General features: G+C 42.7%; 1 protein-coding gene across 1 annotated transcript in view; it reads left to right on the top strand.

The window, feature by feature from the left end:
* Positions 1-20,690, top strand: part of POLD3 (polymerase (DNA-directed), delta 3, accessory subunit) — a 42,394-nt gene that overhangs the window by 13,719 nt on the left and 7,985 nt on the right. The window contains 10 exon segments of the mRNA XM_010576758.1: positions 1,546-1,601; positions 4,090-4,192; positions 6,657-6,696; positions 8,314-8,446; positions 11,245-11,430; positions 11,432-11,489; positions 11,492-11,509; positions 12,869-12,941; positions 15,358-15,520; positions 16,836-16,948. Coding sequence (XP_010575060.1) covers positions 1,546-1,601; positions 4,090-4,192; positions 6,657-6,696; positions 8,314-8,446; positions 11,245-11,430; positions 11,432-11,489; positions 11,492-11,509; positions 12,869-12,941; positions 15,358-15,520; positions 16,836-16,948 — 943 coding nt within the window.

Genomic DNA, 20,690 nt, shown 5'->3' with positions numbered 1-20,690 from the left:
CAGGAGGGAGAGACACCCCCCTACATCCCCCCAGCGTGGCTGCCGTTTGAGGGGGGGGTGTCAGCCTGCGTGTTTGGGGGACCCCCTCAGGCTGGGCCCCAGGCCCTGCTCTGGGGGTGCTGGAACTGGGGGGGGGGGGCCAGGGTGTCCCCCCCCATCGCACCCACCTGCGCGACACGCGTGGGTGCCCAGCCTCCTCTCGGCAGGCGCAGAAGAAAGGAGGCCTCCGCAGCTGTGGCCGCCTTTCCCCTCAGGGCTGTTTGCTCAAGTTTTAGTCACCTTTGGGGGTGTATGTGCGGTGCCCGGCTGCGTTTGCAGTGTTTGCTTTTCCACAGGTCACAACGGGTAGAGTTAGTGTGGGCTTTCTGCTAAGCTGGACAGGAGATGCCTTTCTTGTCAGGATTTTTTTTCCCTCTTTGACTTTAAATTAATTTAATGTCTCTGAAGGGAATTGGTAATGGTGTCGTTTATATTGCAGGAAAAAGAGCTCTCCCCAAGTTCCTTATGCTCCCCAATAGGTGAGCTGCTTTTCCTCAAAAAAAAAAAAAAACCCAAACCTGAACCCCCCCCTGCAAAAACCCACTGTAGTGACAGCAGTGTTTTAGCTCAAGGTATAAACAACAAGTGTATGAAACAGTGTTTTTTTCCATGAAAGGTTGAGGCAGTCTGGACCACTATTTCAGCTTAAAAGTAAAATTACTACTTATTGTCTGTAGCCTCTTGGAAGCCTTGCTTTGTTTAGGACAATTCAGAAAATCAGTAAGCGTGTGTGTGTGTGTTTCTTTCAAAACAAAGATTTTTGCCTGGAAAGTGATACAGTAAAGTTGGTGCATCTTGTCTGTCAAAGCAGTTGTATTAGCATGAACTGCCTATGTCGTTACAGGTTGTTTCAGTAAACTGCTAGACTAATAACAATTTAATTTGTTGTATTTGAGACAGGAGAGGCCCTAGCCTGACGATTAGTTCAAAAAGGCAGAGCAGGCGGTGAAGCAGGTATAAAAGACATGCCTTGCCTAAATAATACAGCAAGTCAGTAGCAGGACTGGGTTTAGAGCTGTAGCCTCCTGAGATTTGGCACACTGTGCTGTCAGACTTATGATGCAGCTGGAGATGCCCATGTCCCCATGACAGGCAAGGGTGGCAGAAATCCAAGAAATCCTCAGTATTTGTTTGGGAGAGCAATAAGAGCTTCTCACAATTAAAAGTTGTGCTTTTTAATTGTTTTTCTCCTTTATGAAGCTAAGCAGTGTGGGTGTTTCGAATGGCTTTCATTTATGCAATGGCATTTCAAGAAGGCATTCCCAAAACCACACCTCTCAGGGTGGGTAGTTTCTTCAGGTCTCAGGGATTCAGTCTACTCATTAAAGCAGAGGTGGGTGGGTGTCCATGTGGTCTCACTTCCAACAGGTTTTGCTCTGGGTTTCTTGGGTGGTGGTAGGGTCTAAAGAGTTTGACTTACCCGTGAAACAAGCAAAGGATGGGAGGTTTAACAAGTCAAGAGACCGAGGATTTCTTACTAAAGTGGGTTTTTTCTCCTTGTTACAGGTAACATACAAATGGCTAAGCTACACTCTGGGAGTTCACGTCAACCAGGCTAAACAGTAAGTATTAGTGCATCCCACAAACCTTTTGTTTTGTGGCAAAGCTTTGTTAATTACTGTTTTCATGATTGTGGTTGGTGTATTAAAATTATCTCTCTGGAAATATTTAAAAATCTTGCATGTCTTCTCAGGTACAGTCGGTTTTGTTATTCAACATGTCTTACTCCTCCTGTAGGTCTTGCCTTAACTTTGATGAGAGTTGTGCTTTAGAGAGCAGTGCTCAGCTGGACACCTTATGCTGCTTTATATCATAAATATGTTGGTCAGAATAGGTGTTTTAGCATTATATTACTACAAGAAATGTATGTAGCTCCTTTCATCCTGAAATACAGGTATGTTTTCTGAACTTGGCTCCCGTCCTGCAGACAGAGCTATGCATCTGTGAGAATTTGCTGCTGCGTATCCCAGTGTGGTGGGCTGACACCCACCAAAGAGGCTCTACCACTCCCCCTTCCTCAGCTGGACAGGGGAGAGAAAATATAACAAAAGGCTCGTGGGTTGAGATAAGGACAGGGAAAGATTGTTCGCCAATTACTGTCACGGGCAAAACAGACTTGACTTGGGGGAAAAATTAATTTAATTTATTGCCAATGAAATCAGAGTAGGATAATAAGAAATAAAACCAAATCTTAAAAACACCTTCCCCCAGGCTTAACTTCACTCCCAGTTTTCTCCACCTCCTCCCCCTCCAGCGGTGCAGGGGGATGGGGAATGGGGGTTGCAGTCAGTTCATCACGTGTTGTTTCTGCCTCTCCTTCCCCCTCAGGGGGAGGACTCCTCACTCATCCCCTGCTCCAGCATGGGGTCCCTCCCATGGGAGACAATCATCCACAAACTACTTCCTTGGCCAGCAGTGAGTCTGTCTTGGAGTCAGCTGGCATTGGCTCTATTGGACATGGGGAAGGTTCTAACAGTGTCTCACAGAAGTCCCCCCGCTACCAAAACCTTGCCATGCAAACCCAATACCCCCAGCTTAGGATGCCGTACATTATCAGTGGATATTGCTGGGAGCAGAGTCAGGAAAATGCAAAATAGCACTAGCGGTAGCTGCAGCTCATGTGTATGGCAAATGCTTATCTGCTCTGGTCGCCCTGCTGCGTAGTGCGTGACCCGTTATAAATACCTACTTGCAAGGTTTGATGGGCACAGGTAAATGTTTGAAGGATGGGGAAGTCAGCTGTGCTGTCAGAATGTTTTTGCTTCTCCAAATTTAGCATAAATATGTAGACTTGTCTTGGTGTATTTTGAAGAATAAAAATTACTGTAACCTTTTAAATATACTATAAAACAAAGAATGAGCTCTCAAGATTTCTGGGGCTGTTGCTACGCAGCAAGGTAAAGTTAAGCATAAGATTTGAAGGCTCCATAAGAGTGTCAAGTCCCATAATACAAATATTTTCTCTCCTTGTTTCTGGCTATAGCTTGGACCTAAAGGGGCATTTGCTGCATGCTCAGCTGCAGTGTACTGAGCCCAGCTTCACCTGTCTTGTTCAAACTACTAGAGAATCAGCTTGGGCATCTAATGTAATGAAGAGATTGTTTGGTCTGTTTCCTTTGCATGTGTGTGAATGATTTAGATGATGTGTAAATCTGAGTGTGCTTCAGTGGTGGTGTAGACTTTACTGGAGAGCTCTGCTGGGAACAATTCTGGTCATACAGTAAACTAGAAGGAGCCAGAGAACTTTTTGCTGTGAAGAGGATGGCCCAGGTGAAACGGAGGCACCTTCTCATACCCTTGAAAGCAACCTGGAGATGGAGAACTCCTGTGGTGTCTTTGTGCTTTAAACTCTCTCCTAGAAGCTGGAGAAGTGCCTGATAACACAAGTGAATTATTTTAGTGATTGTGCTGGCTGTGGCAGCATGGTAGTTGCAGTCCGCCTCTGTGACAATGAGGATCTTCCAAGTATTTTTACTAGATAGCATCCCCATGGAGTGTGTGGTAGTGTCTCTGCCCAGTCACGTGGGACACTCATCATAAATCAGTGGTATAAGTGGGAACTGAAAGCTTGAGTCTCAGCTCAATCTCGTCATCACTAATCATGCTCTTTCGTCCTGTTTCTGATCACTGTGTCAGTGGATGTAACTGGGATTTTATATCTACATCTGGCAATGTGTTCATGTACCAAAAATCATCAGTTCCTCTGTCAGGTGTTTCAGAATGCTGGGTTGTAATGAGGGAAATGGCCTTTCTCAAGGGGAGACTTTGGCACAAGCTGCCCAGAGGATGTGACACCATCTGCAACCAACTGTTAAAGCTTTGGGAACTTGTATTTGTTTCACCTTTGGTTTATATAGTTGTTGGACTGAGATTCTCCAAAGTGGCAGAGGAGTCTCAGTAAAATTAATTTAATCCTGGTGAAATAAGTGTGCTTATGTGAAATGTTTCCATGTCAGGCTGGCTTTACTCTTTTTTTATGTAAGCTTCACGGAAGGGGTGGTGACAGGCTCCTTCCTTTCTAGGTGATTAACACTGGTTTCTTTTGTGCAGGATGCTGTATGATTATGTAGAAAGGAAACGAAAGGAGAATTCAGGAGCTCAGCTTCATGTCACCTACTTAGTAGCAGGAAACCTCATCCAGAATGGACACATTGTGAGTGTTTCATTTCTCAAAGGTGTCTGTGAGCTCTTTGTTCTTGTGTCTTCCATCTTGTTTTGTAATCTTTGGGTTAAAAGCTGAACTTGCTCTCTTTTTCCAGTAACAGGCACAGTGTGTTTCTGTACATGTACAAAACAAGGCACTATCTCAGTCCCAGCATACAAATGATGGGGAGGAAAGATCGGTTGGTCATGATTTGGTAATACAGTGCTGAATAACGCACCAGGGTTTTTCTTTAACTAACTTAAATGCTGTTACCAGGCTTCTCTCAATCCTATCGCTATTATTGGACAGCAAAGATTATAAAATAGTCCGGAGGGGCCCTTGTGAGATCAGCTAATCCATTTCCCACGATCTGCTGTGGAGTCGAGAGTAGTGTTTGGAGAGAGCTTGGAATTCAGTTAGAATAGAATAATAATAAATAGAATAATAAGTAAATAGTAGTCTTGTTAAATAAAGCAACTTTTTTTTATCCTGGTATACAAGAGAAGCATAAATTTATTAACAGTATTTTGTATTTTAAATGGTTTGAGTTATTAAGCAAAGGAATCGCTACTTAATATATTTATTTTTTCTCGTTGCTCTTGTCAGATTTTCAAGAATGTTCTCTAAAATTTCAGACAGGTACCCCAGAGGTTTTTGAAAGAAAATGAGCAAATTGAGTGCCCGTTTCCCTTTGCTCTCAGAAGAATTCAATAACCGAACACTAAATGCCTTTGGCATTCCATGAGGTGTCTATTCCTGTTTTTAGATACCCAAATATCTCTTACAATACAATCCACAGTCTTCATTTAGCATTAGTACATCTCAAGGTGTCCTGGCTTTTATTTGTAGACTGGAAAAAAACCCCCGACAAACCTTTTTTTGTTTTTCTTAATAATAAACTGGTTCACATGCATACAATATTCTCTTTAAATCTCAAAATCTGCCTGAAATTGAAGATAATTATTTATTGCATTAGTTCTGTATAGTGGAATATGCTTATTTAAAGCAGTACAGATACTATCACATTTATAGCCTGAGTTTAACAAGTTTTCCCTGGATTTCTTTTGGAAATAACAAGGTAGCATGTCTTGGCTCACTAGAACTGGCCAGAGGTTTGTCAATGCTTTCTATTATTTTTAAATTTGCCGTAATGTATTTAAAACAAACAAGTGAATTCTGACACAGGAACAAATAAATTTTTTTTTAACTCTGTCTTAGCAGCTTGCATATTTTTAAAACAAGATCTACCAAGGTAAACATATAAAGGTCACTTTTTTTTTTTCCTGTTTTTAGATATCTTGTTTTTGAGTACTGCAATAGCAGCACCTGCTAAGAAAGGTGACCTGCAGGTGCAGAAAGTTGTTAGGGGCAGTGATGAAGCAATGCTGGGGTTAGGAATACCACACGAGGAGTTTAAAGTTGCTCCGAGTGGGTGTCTGAGGACTAGCCAGAGCAGGTGGGAGAAGATGTCAGGTCTGGAAGGTACTTCCAGAAGACATGCAGGTGTTGGAGTAACTGGTGGGTAGTATCTGGCACAAGTCAGTTTTGGGTAGGAAAGGGATGCGAGTGCTTCAGGTGCAGCCCTGTTTGCTGGTAATCCTGCACTACTGTCTGCTGTCAGTAGGTGTAGCCACAAGCCTGTGGAATCAACTGTGAGACTCATCTGAAGGGAAATACAGATAGAAATCAGTCACAAATAATTCTCATTGTGTCTTAAGCACTGCACGGTCTTTCCTTGCTGCTTTTTATTGGCCTTAGTGAGAGACGGAGCATCTCCATCTTTATTTACTGTTTCAGGTTGCCTATGTTTTCTTGCCTCCTACTCTTTTGCTGGCTAGTCTGTGGTTATTGGTTAAACACAAAATTAATGGTTGGATTTTGTCCAGTCTGTCTGTTTGGCTGCTCTCTGTATTAACTGCAGCTTGTTAAATGTCACAGAGCAGGTATAGTCCTTGAAGACTAGCTGTAGAGCACATTTCCAGAAACATTAATTTCTGCCTTTTAAATTAAAGCTTAATTTCTCATAGTGTTTTGTTTCTCTGGTGCTGTGTCTGTGCTACAGCTTGCTATGTTAGAGTTTACTGGCAATCTAAATACAAATGGGTGATGTGGGCTGGTGTGGCAGATATCTAGCAGTTGGGTCATCAGCTGCATTAGTTTTCTTTTCTCCACTGCACTGCAAGGTTGTTTAGTTTTCGTTTCATCTGTTTCACGTATCCCAGTGTCAGGAATGGAGGACAGAGGTTTTCTTTAGGGTTGTAGTGGTCTGTGAAACAGTCTAAAGCTCTGTCTTCCTACTTTTCTAATAAAACCTAGTGGCTGATGACTGTTTAAAGGCATTGGCAGTGTTCTTTGCAGCTATAAAGCTTCACCTATAATCAGTAGACTTTCTTATTCAATAGATAACTGCAAATATCAGTCTTATGTACAACATTTTTTTCAAATTTTAAGATTGCCATTTATTTTTTTACAGTGCCACAAGGTTGCAGTAGTGAGAGAGGATAAACTTGAAGGTAAGCAGATCGTGAAAATTATGTGGTTTTAACTATTTTCTTTGAAAGAACAGCAAAGCGAGTAAAGCTCAGAACTTGCCATCTGCACGTAAATGCCTAGTCAGGCTGTTGGGTTCAGGTGTGTACTTTTTGTACTAGCTTTTTCTCAGAATTTTGAATATCTGAGCCAACAGCTGTGTAACTTCACAGACTTGTGATTTGGGTCTGGTTTGGGTTTTTTTTTTTTCCAATGTTGAACATTTTAGTCAGTGATTCTTTTCCACCTCCCTCCCACTGCCAGACGGCTCCTCCTTAAAGGCAACAATATTTGAGTAGTGTACAGCAGTGTCTCACAGTGTTTTAGAACAATTGTGAGCTCCAGCTCCCAAGGATGTTGAAGCAGGTAATTCTAGCTAATGGTTAAATGCAGTTGCAGTCTCTTTGCCCTGAGTGATGTGGGTATTAGTTAAACGTCCCACAAGAATGCTCTCACTTTTGTCTGGGGTATTTGCTTTCACAGTAAAAGGTGAAAAAAACCCTACCACTATAACACTGCTTCCTGCAGCTGCTCTCCATGCACTGTCTGGTGTCTTACCATCTTTCCAGGGCTGGTCCTGCTTATGAGATCTGATCCATAACAATTGAAACACAACTGCAGGCTCTTCATCCCTTTCAAATAACATCTTTGGCATTTGAGAACATACTGTGGCATTTGTGACCTTAAATATCCATGCTAATGTTCTAACCTTGTTTGAAAGACTTGCCTTATTTTCCTTTTTGAAATCTGAAGTGGATTTCTAGCTAAAGTTGTCTTCATCAGGGTAGTAGATTGTCAAGCAGTGCAACTACTATCTGTCATGTTTGTTGAATTATGTGTGCTGCGTAATGTTCTGTTTTGCTGTGGAGGAAAGGGTTGTTCATGTTTTTTGTATTAGAAGACAGGCCAAAGGTATGACTTACATTTGGAAGAGGCTGAGATTTGTGATGGGAGTAGGGCTGCATAGTCTAGGACTAGCCCCAAGAAATAATTACTGTGTATTTTCACAGTGCCTAGAAGCTCTGTCTCAGACCAGGACTGTGTGTAAAGAACAATATAAGCAATGAACAAAGAATCCCTAAAAACCAGCCCTTGTCTCAAGGGGGTTACAGTCTAAATAGCATAGAAGAGACAAAACATTTATTGCAGCACACTAGTAGAGAAGACATCTGTGACACTAGTTGATACAGTGGATGCTACCTTAATGGCAGAGAGCGGTTCCAGCAGGGCAGAGTTATGACCATCTATTTTCTTCCTTAGCTCTAGGTAGTCATATAGATATTCTGGATCCCAAACACTGGATGCTTTGAAGGTAAACACAGAGAGATTGCTCTTAATTCAGTTGTGGAAGAATCAAGAGTGTATAGTCAAAAACATGTTTGACAGGCTTGTGGAGTCTGTTACCTTGAATTCTCAATTAGTGACCATTGGAAGAAGGTGCAATTACACATTTCTATATTCAGGTCCTTGCTGTCAAGTGGTCTGTCAGTCTTTCTCCATCCTTGGTAGAGTCTGATACTTAAAGTTGCCACCTGATTCTGTAAAGGCTGTGCTAACAGAGGACTTTTTTTCTCCCCCCCGTCCCCCTCCCTGCCCCCCAGCAATGAAGTCTAAACTAGCCACGATTGCGAGTGTGCATGTCTACAGCATTCAGAAAGCCTTGCTCAAGGACAGCGGGCCACTCTACAACACAGACTATGATATTGTCAAGACAAACCTGCACAACTGCAGCAAGTAAGTTGCATCTTGGGTTTTTTGGTTTGTTTTTTTTTTTTCGTACGCTGTGTGATTTGAGGCTGATAGGATGTTGCTACGTAGTGCACTTCAGCAAAAGTCAATGGCTACCAGATATGCCTGGATTTTTAGAAAGCTAGAAAAAGATACCTTTTAAGTCATGCCAGATCAGTCCCCAAACAGCACACTGTATGATTGTTTCATAAACCAAGCTATTTCCAGCTTATAGTTGGTTCACTTGCTCCGTTACTCCAGTGGGCAGACGGTTCCAGTACCTTTCTTCTCTGATGGCTAGAAACCTTTTTCTCATTTCCAGGCCACACTTCATCATGACCATTTTTATCCAGGTCTCGGTCACACAGGAAGAGTAAATTGAAACAGACTTACAACAACATGAGTGATGCACTCAGCAAAGCGCTAACATGAGCTTGCCTTTTGTTTTCACCCACTGGACTCATCCACCTCCCTGAAGATGTCTTGCAGGAGCTCATTCTCCATATAGAAGATGAGAGCCTGAGGCACAGGGGAAGCTACAAAGCAGATCAAGCAGCACAAATGTCCTTCATGGTTGAACTAGAGAAAGGTTGTCCTGGAATTCAGAGGGACTTCAGTCTCCAGGGGTCATTGTCTCCCCTCCTGAACAGTGCCTGGCAGCTGTGGCTTTTCATTTATATGTTGTTTCCACCACAACAGCTTCAGCTTGATGTAATCAGGATGTACAGTGCCATGACCAATCTGGTTTAGAAGGGGGATGCCTGAATGTTGTGTCATAGAGTATAGAATTTGAAAGTAGAAATGTAGCTGTCTTCAAAACATTAAGAGAGTGGCTGAGAAAATAATGTCCTAGAAGTTGTGCATTTCAAATGTGAATGTCAGTACCCTAGTAAGTGCTAGAAAAGCCTGCTTCAGTGAAGATGTGTGCCGTAGGTTTGGCTGCAGTTGTCTTGTTCCAGTCTCTTTACTCTCAGGCACCCCTGCATGGCAATACTTGTGTCTTAGAGGAGTCTGCCTTTCAGACTGGTGCATCCAGAAGGTTTAGACAGTTCAGATTCTGAAATAGCTTTCTGAAGCCTACGTTTAAATTCCTGCCTGGCTTTGGAGCAGGATTTCCCAAGCAAACTTAAGAAAAATTCAGCTTCTTCATTTGTGACCTGGCTGAACTAAATTCAGACTGACTGTGTTCCCTCCCATTTGTCAACTACATGAATTGTCTCTTACACTTGGGGCAAAATTCCTGCAGTACCTGTAAAAGACAGAGGTTTAACTATGTGCATGTTTATAGCAAACAGAACCTACTGGCTTCTTATACTTCCCTCTCAGTCCATATATCTCATAAGCTCTGAGGCAAGGATCCTTATTCTCTTCTGTGTTTGTATGGGACCTGTTATGCTGTGGAGGTAGCTAGGTGTACTAATATAAATAACTGGATTTAATGTACATTGCTATGTCAGCTTTCCAAGTGGAAGCAGCTCCTTGCTTGCAGAGCATAGTCCAAGCATTGCTTGTTTTTTCAGTGATTATTTAGTGAATTTGGATCGAGCCCATAAACTATAGTCACACAGCAACATTAAGGCAAGTTAACTTCCCAAGCGCCTGGAATGTGTGAGGTTTAGATGCGCTTGCTGCACAGTCAATATAACGATTTACGATAAAACATTATTTGTAATCTGGAGGGTTGTTGGTGTAACTTACGGATGTGCGTGGAGTAGGAGTGAAAGCTGTCCAGAGTGTGGTGTTGACCATGTTGAAAACAAATTGAAAGTAGAAATATTTTTTTCTTCAATGTCTTCTTTCCTTCCTTTAAAGGTTTGAATGTCAAGAGATTGCTGCTGCAGCCTAGAAATGCTGTAGAGATGGTGTTGTTTTGTTAACACGTTACAATTCCTGATCTGAGTAGAAGTGGACTGTGCATGTGAGCCGCTAATGCTGAGGCACAGAAATTAATTGGCAGAAGACTGGTTTATTTCTTATGCAAATAAAAATACGCTGTGTAATTCAGTGGATTGGAAGGCGTGAGTCTGTGCTCTTTTGTGGCATTTCTGTAGGAAATCTGGAAAGCCTCGCCTGTGATTTGCACAGTGGGGAGTAGAGTTCAATTATTTTTGGGTGCTGCTATTCCTGACTGTCAGGGAATTGTATTGTAACTGTGAGCACATCATTTAGTTCTTATATCTCTGTATCCCCAAACAATCATGTTTCAGACTGTTAGAAGCTGAGATGTATCTCTGTCTACCAGTGATTACATGAAAATGACTTTATATAGTTAAGTCTGAATGTCATGGATATCTTCTGAGCCATTTAAGTAGTGTAGCTTCAGTTGTGATTTACTTACCTGGCTGGTGCGATTGTGGCTGCTTGTTGCAGCAGTAGTGGACTCTGTCAAAGCATCTGAAAGTTGTAAATGTTTTAGGTCATCAGACAGCCATACAATTTATGCTGCAAACTTTAGAGAGTGTAACCCATTTAGGAATAAAATGCAGTCTGCTCTATCTCCACCCTGGGTGTGGAGATGGGCTTTTGCCCCCCCCCCCAAAATCTGAACAGCTTGTTTAGCATTTGAATGCTCTGGCTCTTGCTGACAGGTTCAGCTGATCTTTTCAGTAGAGGTCTCCATCGCTCTTGTTCTGTGCCAGCCTGCCTTTCTTATCCCATGCACAAATTAAATTGCCTTTTTTTTTTTTTTTCCTCTCCGTAACAGGAGAGCACAGGACCAGAGAAGCAAGGCTCTACCAGAGAGGAAACTGAGGTGAAAAATAAGAAGTTAAAAGGCTAATTAAATTTTTCGCTCCATCACGCAGGTTTAGTGCTATTCACTGTGCCGCTGCAGTCCCCAGGACGTCAGCCGAAGTTCCTCAAGTGCAGACGTCTGTACAGGCTGGTTCCCAGACACCAAGTGACACGAATGCTGTCAGCGTACCTGTGGTCAACGGCCACGGTCCATCGACCGCAAAACAGACCGCGCAGCAGCCCAAAGGGATCATGGGAATGTTTGCAGCAAAAGCGGCTTCCAAACCCCAGGACACAAATAAAGAAACTAAAGCAGAGGCTAAGGAGGCCCCAGGCGTAAGTTACCTCAGACCCTTTGGCAGCCCTCTGGGTTAATAGCTTTAATGAACCGCTCTTCTAGCTTTGCCCGTACTCGACCTAAGTAACCTTAACAACCATAGTGCAGCCTCGTCCACTGCTTCTAGCGCTAAACTTGCTGTCCACTCGGAATGCTCAGTCACTGTCTTGTAAGTATTTAACTGTATAGTACAGATGTGCCTTCTGTCAGTCATCTTAGGAAAAAATGTATTGTGCCACATTCTTGATCTATCCACAAATGTATATTTGCCATAACTTTGGCGCTTCAACATTCTTCCTTGAGCCAAATCTCCAGCAAGTATAAACCAGCATAGCTGCATTATTGAGACAATTGTTCCGTTGTCTTCAGTTATGCCAATATATACACCAGTTGAGGATCTTGCTCTCTCCATTGTGCTTAAAAGGATTTGTTTTGAGCAGTAAGTGAAACGTGAGAAGTCCAGGTCTTAAAAGTATCAAGGTGTTTAAACTTGGTCTGCGATGGAAGTTTCAGAGCTTGACCTGTGCAAGACTAAATTGTTTATCTTCTCAAGTGCTGTTTTATCGAGGATAGGATTACGTTTTAATTAGTATAATTGTTTTTAAAGCAATTTGGCCAGTAAATGGGTATTAAAATGGTAATGTTCCCTGCATATGGTTTGGCTTTTTTATAACAGCTGAGTACATTTTGGTTCATTTTTCTGATTTTTATAGTGAATTTAGAACTGGTGAAATCTGTGTGTCTGTGTGTTTTGGGAACTTCAGTGTCTGGTTGCCTTTTCTTTTTTTTTTTTTTCCACGAGAATAAATGGTATTAGGAGGCCAGGCTTCCTTAGGTGTTTGGGGTTTTTTTTTTTCTGTGTGTGATTTTTTTTCACTTTGGTGGTGGCTATATTAATGGAATAGAGCAGTGATATTTTTTGCAAACGGCTCAGCAGAACAGTGTACGTGCCAGAGTAGCTGGATAAAGTCTTCATGGTTTGGCCAATCTGTGTTCTTTCCTCCGTCGGTTACTGTGAATTGAGGCGCTGATAGTTTGCAAAAAGAACAGTTTTTTACTGGGAACTGATCCAAGTCCCAACCACTTATTTCAGTAACACTGTCAGCCATCAGATGGGAATGCGACCCAAGTTAGATTTGAAGGCCTAGCTAAGGAGTTTTAAGTAACTTACTCTCGACCCTTTGATGCATGTAATATCTAGTATCTTCAAATTCTCCTAAACACATACTGAAATCTAAAGACACTGACCAGTCAACAAATTATACATATTTATTTTGCTTGTCCAGAAGCAGTACTAAGCATTTTGAGGGCTGTGTTGCATGAATAATTCTTGTGGTTACTCCTCTGTTTGCTTCTAGGTGTCTGCAGTAAGCAGCAAACCACCAGCAAAGGGCAACATAATGAACAACTTCTTTGGAAAAGCTGCCATGAGTAAGTGCTTTATAACATGCATCTGTTTTCAGAAACCATTATTGTCGGGGACCAGCCTGCTGTAGTTTATAACAAAAATAAAAATCTTGAGGGATATTGGAAATATCTCTTTTTTTTTTTTTTTTTTTTTTTTTTGCTAAGTGGCAATTAAAAAAAAATCACTGATACCAGATGTCTTGTTATACAGCTGTGATGGGAGTCATCAACAGAAAGTAGCAGAACTCTTCCTTCCCACCCCTTCCCCACCCAACTTGTTGGATTTTCTTTATATCCCCTGTTTTCTTACAGTTCTCCATACTATTCTTCTGCTCTTTTGGACTCAGAGGGGTTAATGTTTTTGTATGCGGCTCTTAAGGCAAAAATTAAAGGTTGTAAGTGGAATTTTTCAGACAAAAAGCTTGCTGGATGGAGATCAATTAAAATGACATATTTGTGCAGACTAACCCAGGAAGGATTTTTAGTGCAGAAGAAATCTGATTTAAAGTGAGTACTCCTGGCTGGAAGATTAGCTATTGGTAAAATGTTTGCCAAAACCTGTTCTGCAGGGTGTGTTAATGATGCTTGCTTTTCATCACAAATCACTGAGGAGTCTATAGTTAGATTTAGGGTTAATTTCTTTACTGAAAACTGAAGAGCTAATAACTGGAGGATAAAAATGAGGGGTGGCCCCTTTGAGCAGGGGTTTGGACTAGGTGGCCTCTGGAGGTCCCTTCTGACCTAAATTATCCAAGTCTAAAGAAAATATGCTGAAGCTTTTAAATAGACATTGGAAAAGGACTGTAGGACTTTCTTCAAAGATGCCCTTATAATAACAAGTACAAGAGGATTCAAAGAAGAGTTACTGGGATAGAGTAAATGGCAAGGTTCACTTTCTAACAGGCATCTGTCAGTTTGCAGGGTACAGTTCCAGCATTGAACACACAAGGCACAGTACTGTTGGGCATTTTTGAGTTCCTGTTTTTGTGAGACTGAGGACGCTTTCAGCCTAAGCCTTACAAGCCTAAGCACAGTTAACTACAATTAACTCAAGTAAATTCTAAAGATCTGAGAAGAGCCCTAGACCAAAGTTCATATGCTGAAAACCCAAGAAGTTGAAATTCTGTGGTAAAGATAAGCCAGTGGTGATGGAGAAAGCTTTGTGGATGCATTTCCACAATTTCCCATGGGGTTCACTTCTCTGCTGAGTCCTGCCAGGGAGCACTTCAAGGAAACTTGTGAGGTGGCTGCAGGGAAGGAGCAAACCAAGCAGAACTGGAAATGATTATGTGTATAGAAAAGATAGGGTGATTCCATGAGTAAGATTTATTCCCTACATGTTGTACATCTCTCCTGGCTTCAAGAGATTACACCATTGCCAGAAAGTCCTGAGTTAGCAATAATTAGGTCCTTCGGCTCTCTGCTGTTGATCATAAATAAGAGAGCTGTCATTCAAGTTCTTATGTTTTCCTTTGCTTGATGAAGCAGCCAACCTGTTTTCCAAGCAGTGTCAGAAAGGCGTTGGCATGAAGTCTTAGCCCTCTCGACAGCCTCTGTTCCTATTGACAATGTAGTTGATATTGTTGAATCCTTTTTCTTCACTCGGGCATCTTGTGCTTGGGATGATACAGGTTTCAAACTTGTCTGCTCCTCTCTTTTGATGGGGTGTGTGTAAAGCTGTTGAGTGAAGCTTACAGACTGTAATTAGGTGCTAGTGTGCTAACAGCACCATCTGTCAGGTTGATAAATATATTATTTTGCTGTCCACTCCCACCTGCTATCTGTTCTCTGGTACTAGATTAAGCCTTTTGAATTGTCCTTGTATGTGGTGCTGTGTAGGCAAAAGAGGCTGGTTCTTGATCACATTGGGGTTGGGGTGGGACGAGAAGCCACTACATTACTGAATACTAATCATGGGCTCTAATGTTATGCAGGATGGAGACTGTGCACACCTCTTGTTGCTCTTCGTCAGTCCTGATTCTCCTGTTTCTGGGCACTTTCATGCTTGACTAAAACCCTTGTTTAGAAGGGATAAACTGACTATAAAGATGGACATGGTTTTATGTCAAGGGGGCTGTCTAGAAGAGGGGCTTCCAACCCTTCTGTGGTGCCTTTGGTTCTGGTGACTGTCAGGGCTTCTGCTGCTGCCTCCTAGCCCTCTTCTGCAGAGTTTAACTGCTGCAGCACACTCAGCTTGCAGCATGCTTGGGCTGTGCCATCAGGAACAGAACCAAACTGGTATATCAGCTAGAAATTTAAGCATGCCCTTCTGTCATCTATGACACAGCTTGGTCAGTCTAGATCCCTTAATGCTGTTATATATCATCCATAGTGTTTTCTGTATTCTTGGTGCACAGTGTTTTGTTTAGCCAACTCCTTTGTAAGTTGTCATTCATACTGAATGCCCAGTGTTTGTTCTTTTTTAATGGTTTATTCACAGATAAACTCAAAGTCAACTCTGTGCCTGAGCAGCCAAAGGAGGAGAAAGAAGTAGTCAAGCCTTCAGTTCCTGTAGCAGAACCAGAGTCATCCCCTAGTCCTGTAGTAGAGAAACCTGGGAAGAAAACAGAGTCTGCTAGAATTCAGCAAAAGGACAAAAAAAGGTGGGCCACACCATTCATGGTCCCTGTAATCTGTTAACCTGCTTGTTGATGGCCTGCATGGAGCTGGCTGGTCATACAGCGCTGGCTCACCTCCTGTTTCCAGCTACTAAATTGCATTAAACCTGGCTAAAATTATCTCTCTTAGAATTCTTTCCTAATATTTCTTTTCCATTTGGTGCTGTAGATGCCTCAGGGCCATTTGTGCCATTGGAAATGGGAAGGGACATGGTCCAGGTAGTCTTCGGTTCGAGGGGGTGGCTTTCCATGAGACAACCTCACGCTGTGAGCAGACTTAGTATAGACCCTGCGGGCAATCTGTGGGGGCTGGCAGGAGCACCTGTACTGCAGGGAAGGTACTATATTCCCAAGCTTATATGTACACAGCTTCCAGCACACAAAGTTCTGCTTGTTGATTTCCATAGTTAATGTACTGCTGCTTTCAATGCCACTGGTTTACTTTGGGCTGAGACTCCAAGTAAATTTTAAGTTCAGCCCTTTGTGTTTAATCCAACCCAAACTGACAGAGACAAAAAATCATTACAGTCTGATGGCTCTCTGGTGGCCTATGAGTAATTAATTGGTGGTCTCAATCTGTTTCTAACTAAATAGGTAAGCATACCGCCCAGCCCACCATGGCAGTTAGTGCTAACTGGTCTTCTTATTGATAATCTTATTCAAAAAGCCAAGGGCCTGGAAACTGCATGTTGGCAGTGTGGTGTTGGGAAGGCCACTTGGGCTGTACCAGCTCTATGAGGATACGTGGGCCTTTAGCCTCCAGGCTTGTTAGTCTGACATGTCTCGCCAACATTAAAAAGAAAGGAGCTATTTTATTTTTCCAGTAGTCTTTAAAAATGGCTCCAGGATTCTGAGACACTACCTCATAGTCAGTCAGTGGCAAGCAGTCTGTCAAAAGAGCTTCTGAGCGACGCTGTTGGGGACATTAGTGTTTGGGAGCCTGAGCTATAGAGACAAGATCAGAAATGCCCTCTTGCCAGGTTGCTGTGGCCAAGCTAGGTGAGGTACTGCGCAAAACGTTGAACTGCAGAGGGGCTAAAGAAATCCTCCTTGTTTTGGAGACTTGGATATTGCTAAGGATGAGAGGCACGAAAATGCTCATGCACCTATGCCTGATCATATAGGCAAGTATACTTCAGCGTATGTGATGCTCATGTTTTTAAGAGGTACAGAGGTATTTGATTTCCTTGCTAGGAGTACGTCTGTCAGGAGCATGCTCATCTAAACATGCCTGATGTTTTCATGCACACACAAGGGATATCACATGTTTGTTCCTGTTTTTTTTTCCTTTTTGTGGCAGTAAAATGAAGAGGATGGACAAGTCGGATAATGAGGAAGAAAGAGTTCCTGAAAATCTAAAGAAAAAGAGGAAGCGAATCAAACAACTTCAGTCTGACAGCAGTGATGAGGAAGGTAAAAAGATGCGTAAACAACAAGGCATGTAGGTCAGGGGCCTGATTTAGACAATATTACTATCCAAGGCTGTTGGTCAACGATTGAGGGAATAGTTTAGAGGACTAAAGACCGTGCAAATGGCTGTAGCTTGAGCTGTCTGTTTATCTTGTGCTGCAGGCACTTGGGCATACATTTGAGATGCCTCAGTCATTCAGTCTTTGTTTTAGCTTAGCTCAGATCTGGCTGTCTCCTCACCAAGTGTGCTGCCAGTCATACTGACGTGTGGGAAGGAGGTTCTCAAATCTCTTGTGAAAGATATCGCGCCTTCCAGAATTGTAGGACTGGTCATAACCAGTTTATTTGGTGAGTAAACACTCGCAAAGTGACCTCCCCCCTCCCAGGGTCATTTTTAGTATCTTTATTCTGTCTGTTTATAGAAATGGTTTGGAAGACAGCATTGGAAGCAAGACTTCCAAAAAAAAAAAAATTAATAGAGAAACTGGAGGCAAAACAGTTGAGCCATATCCGATGCGACTCTGCGTCTCCTCGGTGGCTCTTGGCTTTGATAGGAGCAGGGTGCCCAGAACGTCACAAGATTGGGGCTTATAATGAGGAACAGCAGGGCCAGATTCCAAAGAATTTGGATAATTGAGGTGACAAATGCCGTTCAATATAGATAACTGGAAAATAAGTTGGGATTGAGCTAGGGAGTATGTGCGAAATGGAACAGTCATCCAACAAGCTGATCAGGAAAAGAATTCGGTGATCATTACGGACAAATAATTGAAACCACCAGTTTGGTGTACAGCTCCAGTAAAAAAAGGTGAAACGGCAAACAGGTTGTATTAGCGAGGAGGTGGACTCCAGCAGGAGAGCTGAAGCTGTTTGCTTATTTACTATGGCTAGCACATGAGAAACAAGCACAAAATTAAGAGAATCTGTAATACAAGTTAGACAGGCGAATATTGTTGGATATCTTAGCGGTCTCCATGCCACCTTAGGCCTATTTTCATGGTTTCTTTCTGCCCAGCATAATTTCAAGTGATCTCTGTCATCAGGCATCCATCACTTCTACTCAGACTATTCCACAGGATGATAAATCTCTCAGGAAGCTGTTCTTCATGATCAGCCTTAATTTCATCACATTCCTGTGTGCAGCTCCTTGTTTGGCCATAAAAAAATATACATGCCCACACTCTTTGGTATTTATTTCTTTAGATGTTTGTAAGCTATTATCTGGTCTTTCCATTTACTCATCACTCAGCCTACTGACAAGCTGCGTTGTTTAGCTCTGAAGAGGGAAGATTGAAATCAGCCCATTTAGCCACTTGAAGCACCGCTCCTTGCTGGGCTGGAATCTCGGCTCATCCGTTCTCAGCTAGCAAGAGCAGGCAGAAATGAGCCCTGTGTTTCAGGCATGCAGTAGGGCTGTGCGGAGAGGCTGCTCTTTGAAGCATGAAGGCTTGTTGGTTCAGTCTTCCTTGTGCTACTGTGAGTTGGGGACCCCCAGCATCCTGTGTTCACAACAGTGCTCTGAGCACACAGCAAGCCGAGAGGTGACCGCACGGTCTGTTTTCCTTATCTATTTCTGTTAGAGCTCTTTTAACTCCTGGGACTAAGAGCAGTGCTGTAAGACTGTCATAAATCGAGGTGCGCTTTCTGTAGATGGTACTGCAAACTCCTGCTTGCTGCATATCTACTTTTGGCTTTGAATATTAGAGGTCTCTGGTCTCTTGTTGAATACCTGTATTACCTTAGCATGTGCTCAGTGGTTAATGCCTTTGAATGTGGTGCCTTCTGTTTTCATTTATTCCAAGGTGTGTTCCAGAGTCTGTGCGTATACTTCTACCTCAGTGCACACAGTAGGTCTGTTTAGTTGTTCTGCCTTGTTTTGTTTGTGCTCTGAAGTGTGAGTTAACTGGATTTGCAATTAGAAACCATGGGTCTGGTCCTCAGGTCAGGCTGGGACCCCAATTGTCTTATTAACCTCATTCTCAGTAGCTTTAGACATTGAAAACAGTACAAGTAAGGCTACCTACCCACTCATCTGTTAGGGAGGGTTGATTTTTGGTTTATTCCTATTTAACCTACTGGAGATATATGCAGAAAGTTTGACTTTCTGTTTGGAGAATTTTCTTGGCACTGCTGTTGCTCCTCCTGCATCGTAGTCCTCTTTGTTCTTTCCATTATGTTAAGGATCAGCTTTGTGTTGTGTATTAGAATTGTAAATTTATGCAAATTATAGTGTGTGTACATAAATTTGTATATTACTCAGATTAGCTTAGAACTATTACCTTTCAAAAGGAAAAGATGAGAATCGAGAGAGCTTCTCTCTTCTTCATTTTTAAGCTAATGGCTATCCAAACCACCCTGATGAGGTCTGCATTCAGCCATTTGGTTCTGCTGCTTGCCCTTCTAAATCCGACGGGATGAAAGAAGATCGATTTGAATTCTTTGAAATATTCATACCGAATCCAAACTGGTAATGTAGGCAATATTATGTTCTGTATTCAAGTATAACAATGTAAGTTGGATGAAACAAATAATTTAAAAAAAAACCAAACAAACGTACAGCAGCTGGACTTTGAGAGTGTTTACCCTTGGAAAGGTTGGAAACAGGTTTCTCCAGAGAGCAGGGGCAATTTTAATCAGCAGCATCAGTGAGCAAAATGGGGCCTGGAGTGACATTGTTCCACGCTGCATCCCTCTGGGAGCAGGGAGGAAGGCGCCATATGCTGCACAGCATTTGGAAATCGCTGCCAGACAGGGCACGGTTCATCCACCACCTGTGTAATTCACCCGCAGATGATTGAGGGGTAAGTTTTAAATATGCAAAATGCAATATGGGAAGCTGCACCACCAGAGCAGATACCAAAGGCTAACAGTCTAGCTGCTGCTTATGCTAACACGCCACGCTAACCTGTCTGACCTCCGCTCGAAGCAAATGAGGAGGTGCTTGCACAGGCTGCTCCACGCGGCTCGAGGAGGCATGGCCTCTGGCAGGGGTGCTAACCTTTCCCGCGGGTGCAGCTGCAGATAAAAGGGGACGCTTGTCCGCGGCCATTGCTGTGATTGAATGGTGTTCAGACAGGCCTCCACCTGTGTAACTGCTAGTAAAACCACTGCCCTTTTTCAGGCAGACTTAGCGACAGTTTGTGGGTTTGAAACTGGGTCCATACGACTGATGCAAAGCGCTGTATGGGTGCTTTTATGTCAGGGCAAGTCTTTCGCGTTGTTCTATATTAGTCTGTTCTTAATGTACTGAAATTAGCCCAAAATAAGCGCTTCTTACACGAGTGTCGGCACATTGTACCAAGTTGAAAATACAGAGAGGGCATAAGGCACAATCCTCTCCATTTAAATGATTTTTCATTAAAAAGTTATATTGGTATGAGGGTGCCTTAGTCACTGCAGGTTGTTTTGCTTCCAGTGCCAGAATAAACTACACAAGTGTGTCCACAGAGGACAGGAGGTTTTGGCAGCTTCAGCTATACCAACACAGGCAGCGTTTCGCTGTGTTGACAAGTGTTTTACAGCCACTTTGGAGGGTGATTTCAGTGGCACTGTAACCTACAAACTCTATCGGTTTCAGAGAGCCGCAGCAGAAGCACTAAAGCTTCTCACAGTTTTTCCAGGCAGGGTCAGAGCAAACTGAACAAAGCCAGGATTTACATCTTTGGTACATCCAATTGCCCAACTTGTATCCATTTCATGCAGCTGTTGCTGTTGAGTAAACTGTGGGCAGCAGCTAGAGGTTGAC

This window comes from Haliaeetus leucocephalus, unplaced genomic scaffold, assembly GCF_000737465.1.
Source record: "Haliaeetus leucocephalus isolate CR32 unplaced genomic scaffold, Haliaeetus_leucocephalus-4.0 Scaffold536, whole genome shotgun sequence".
NCBI lineage: Eukaryota > Metazoa > Chordata > Aves > Accipitriformes > Accipitridae > Haliaeetus > Haliaeetus leucocephalus.
This window is presented reverse-complemented; position numbering and strand designations above follow the sequence as displayed.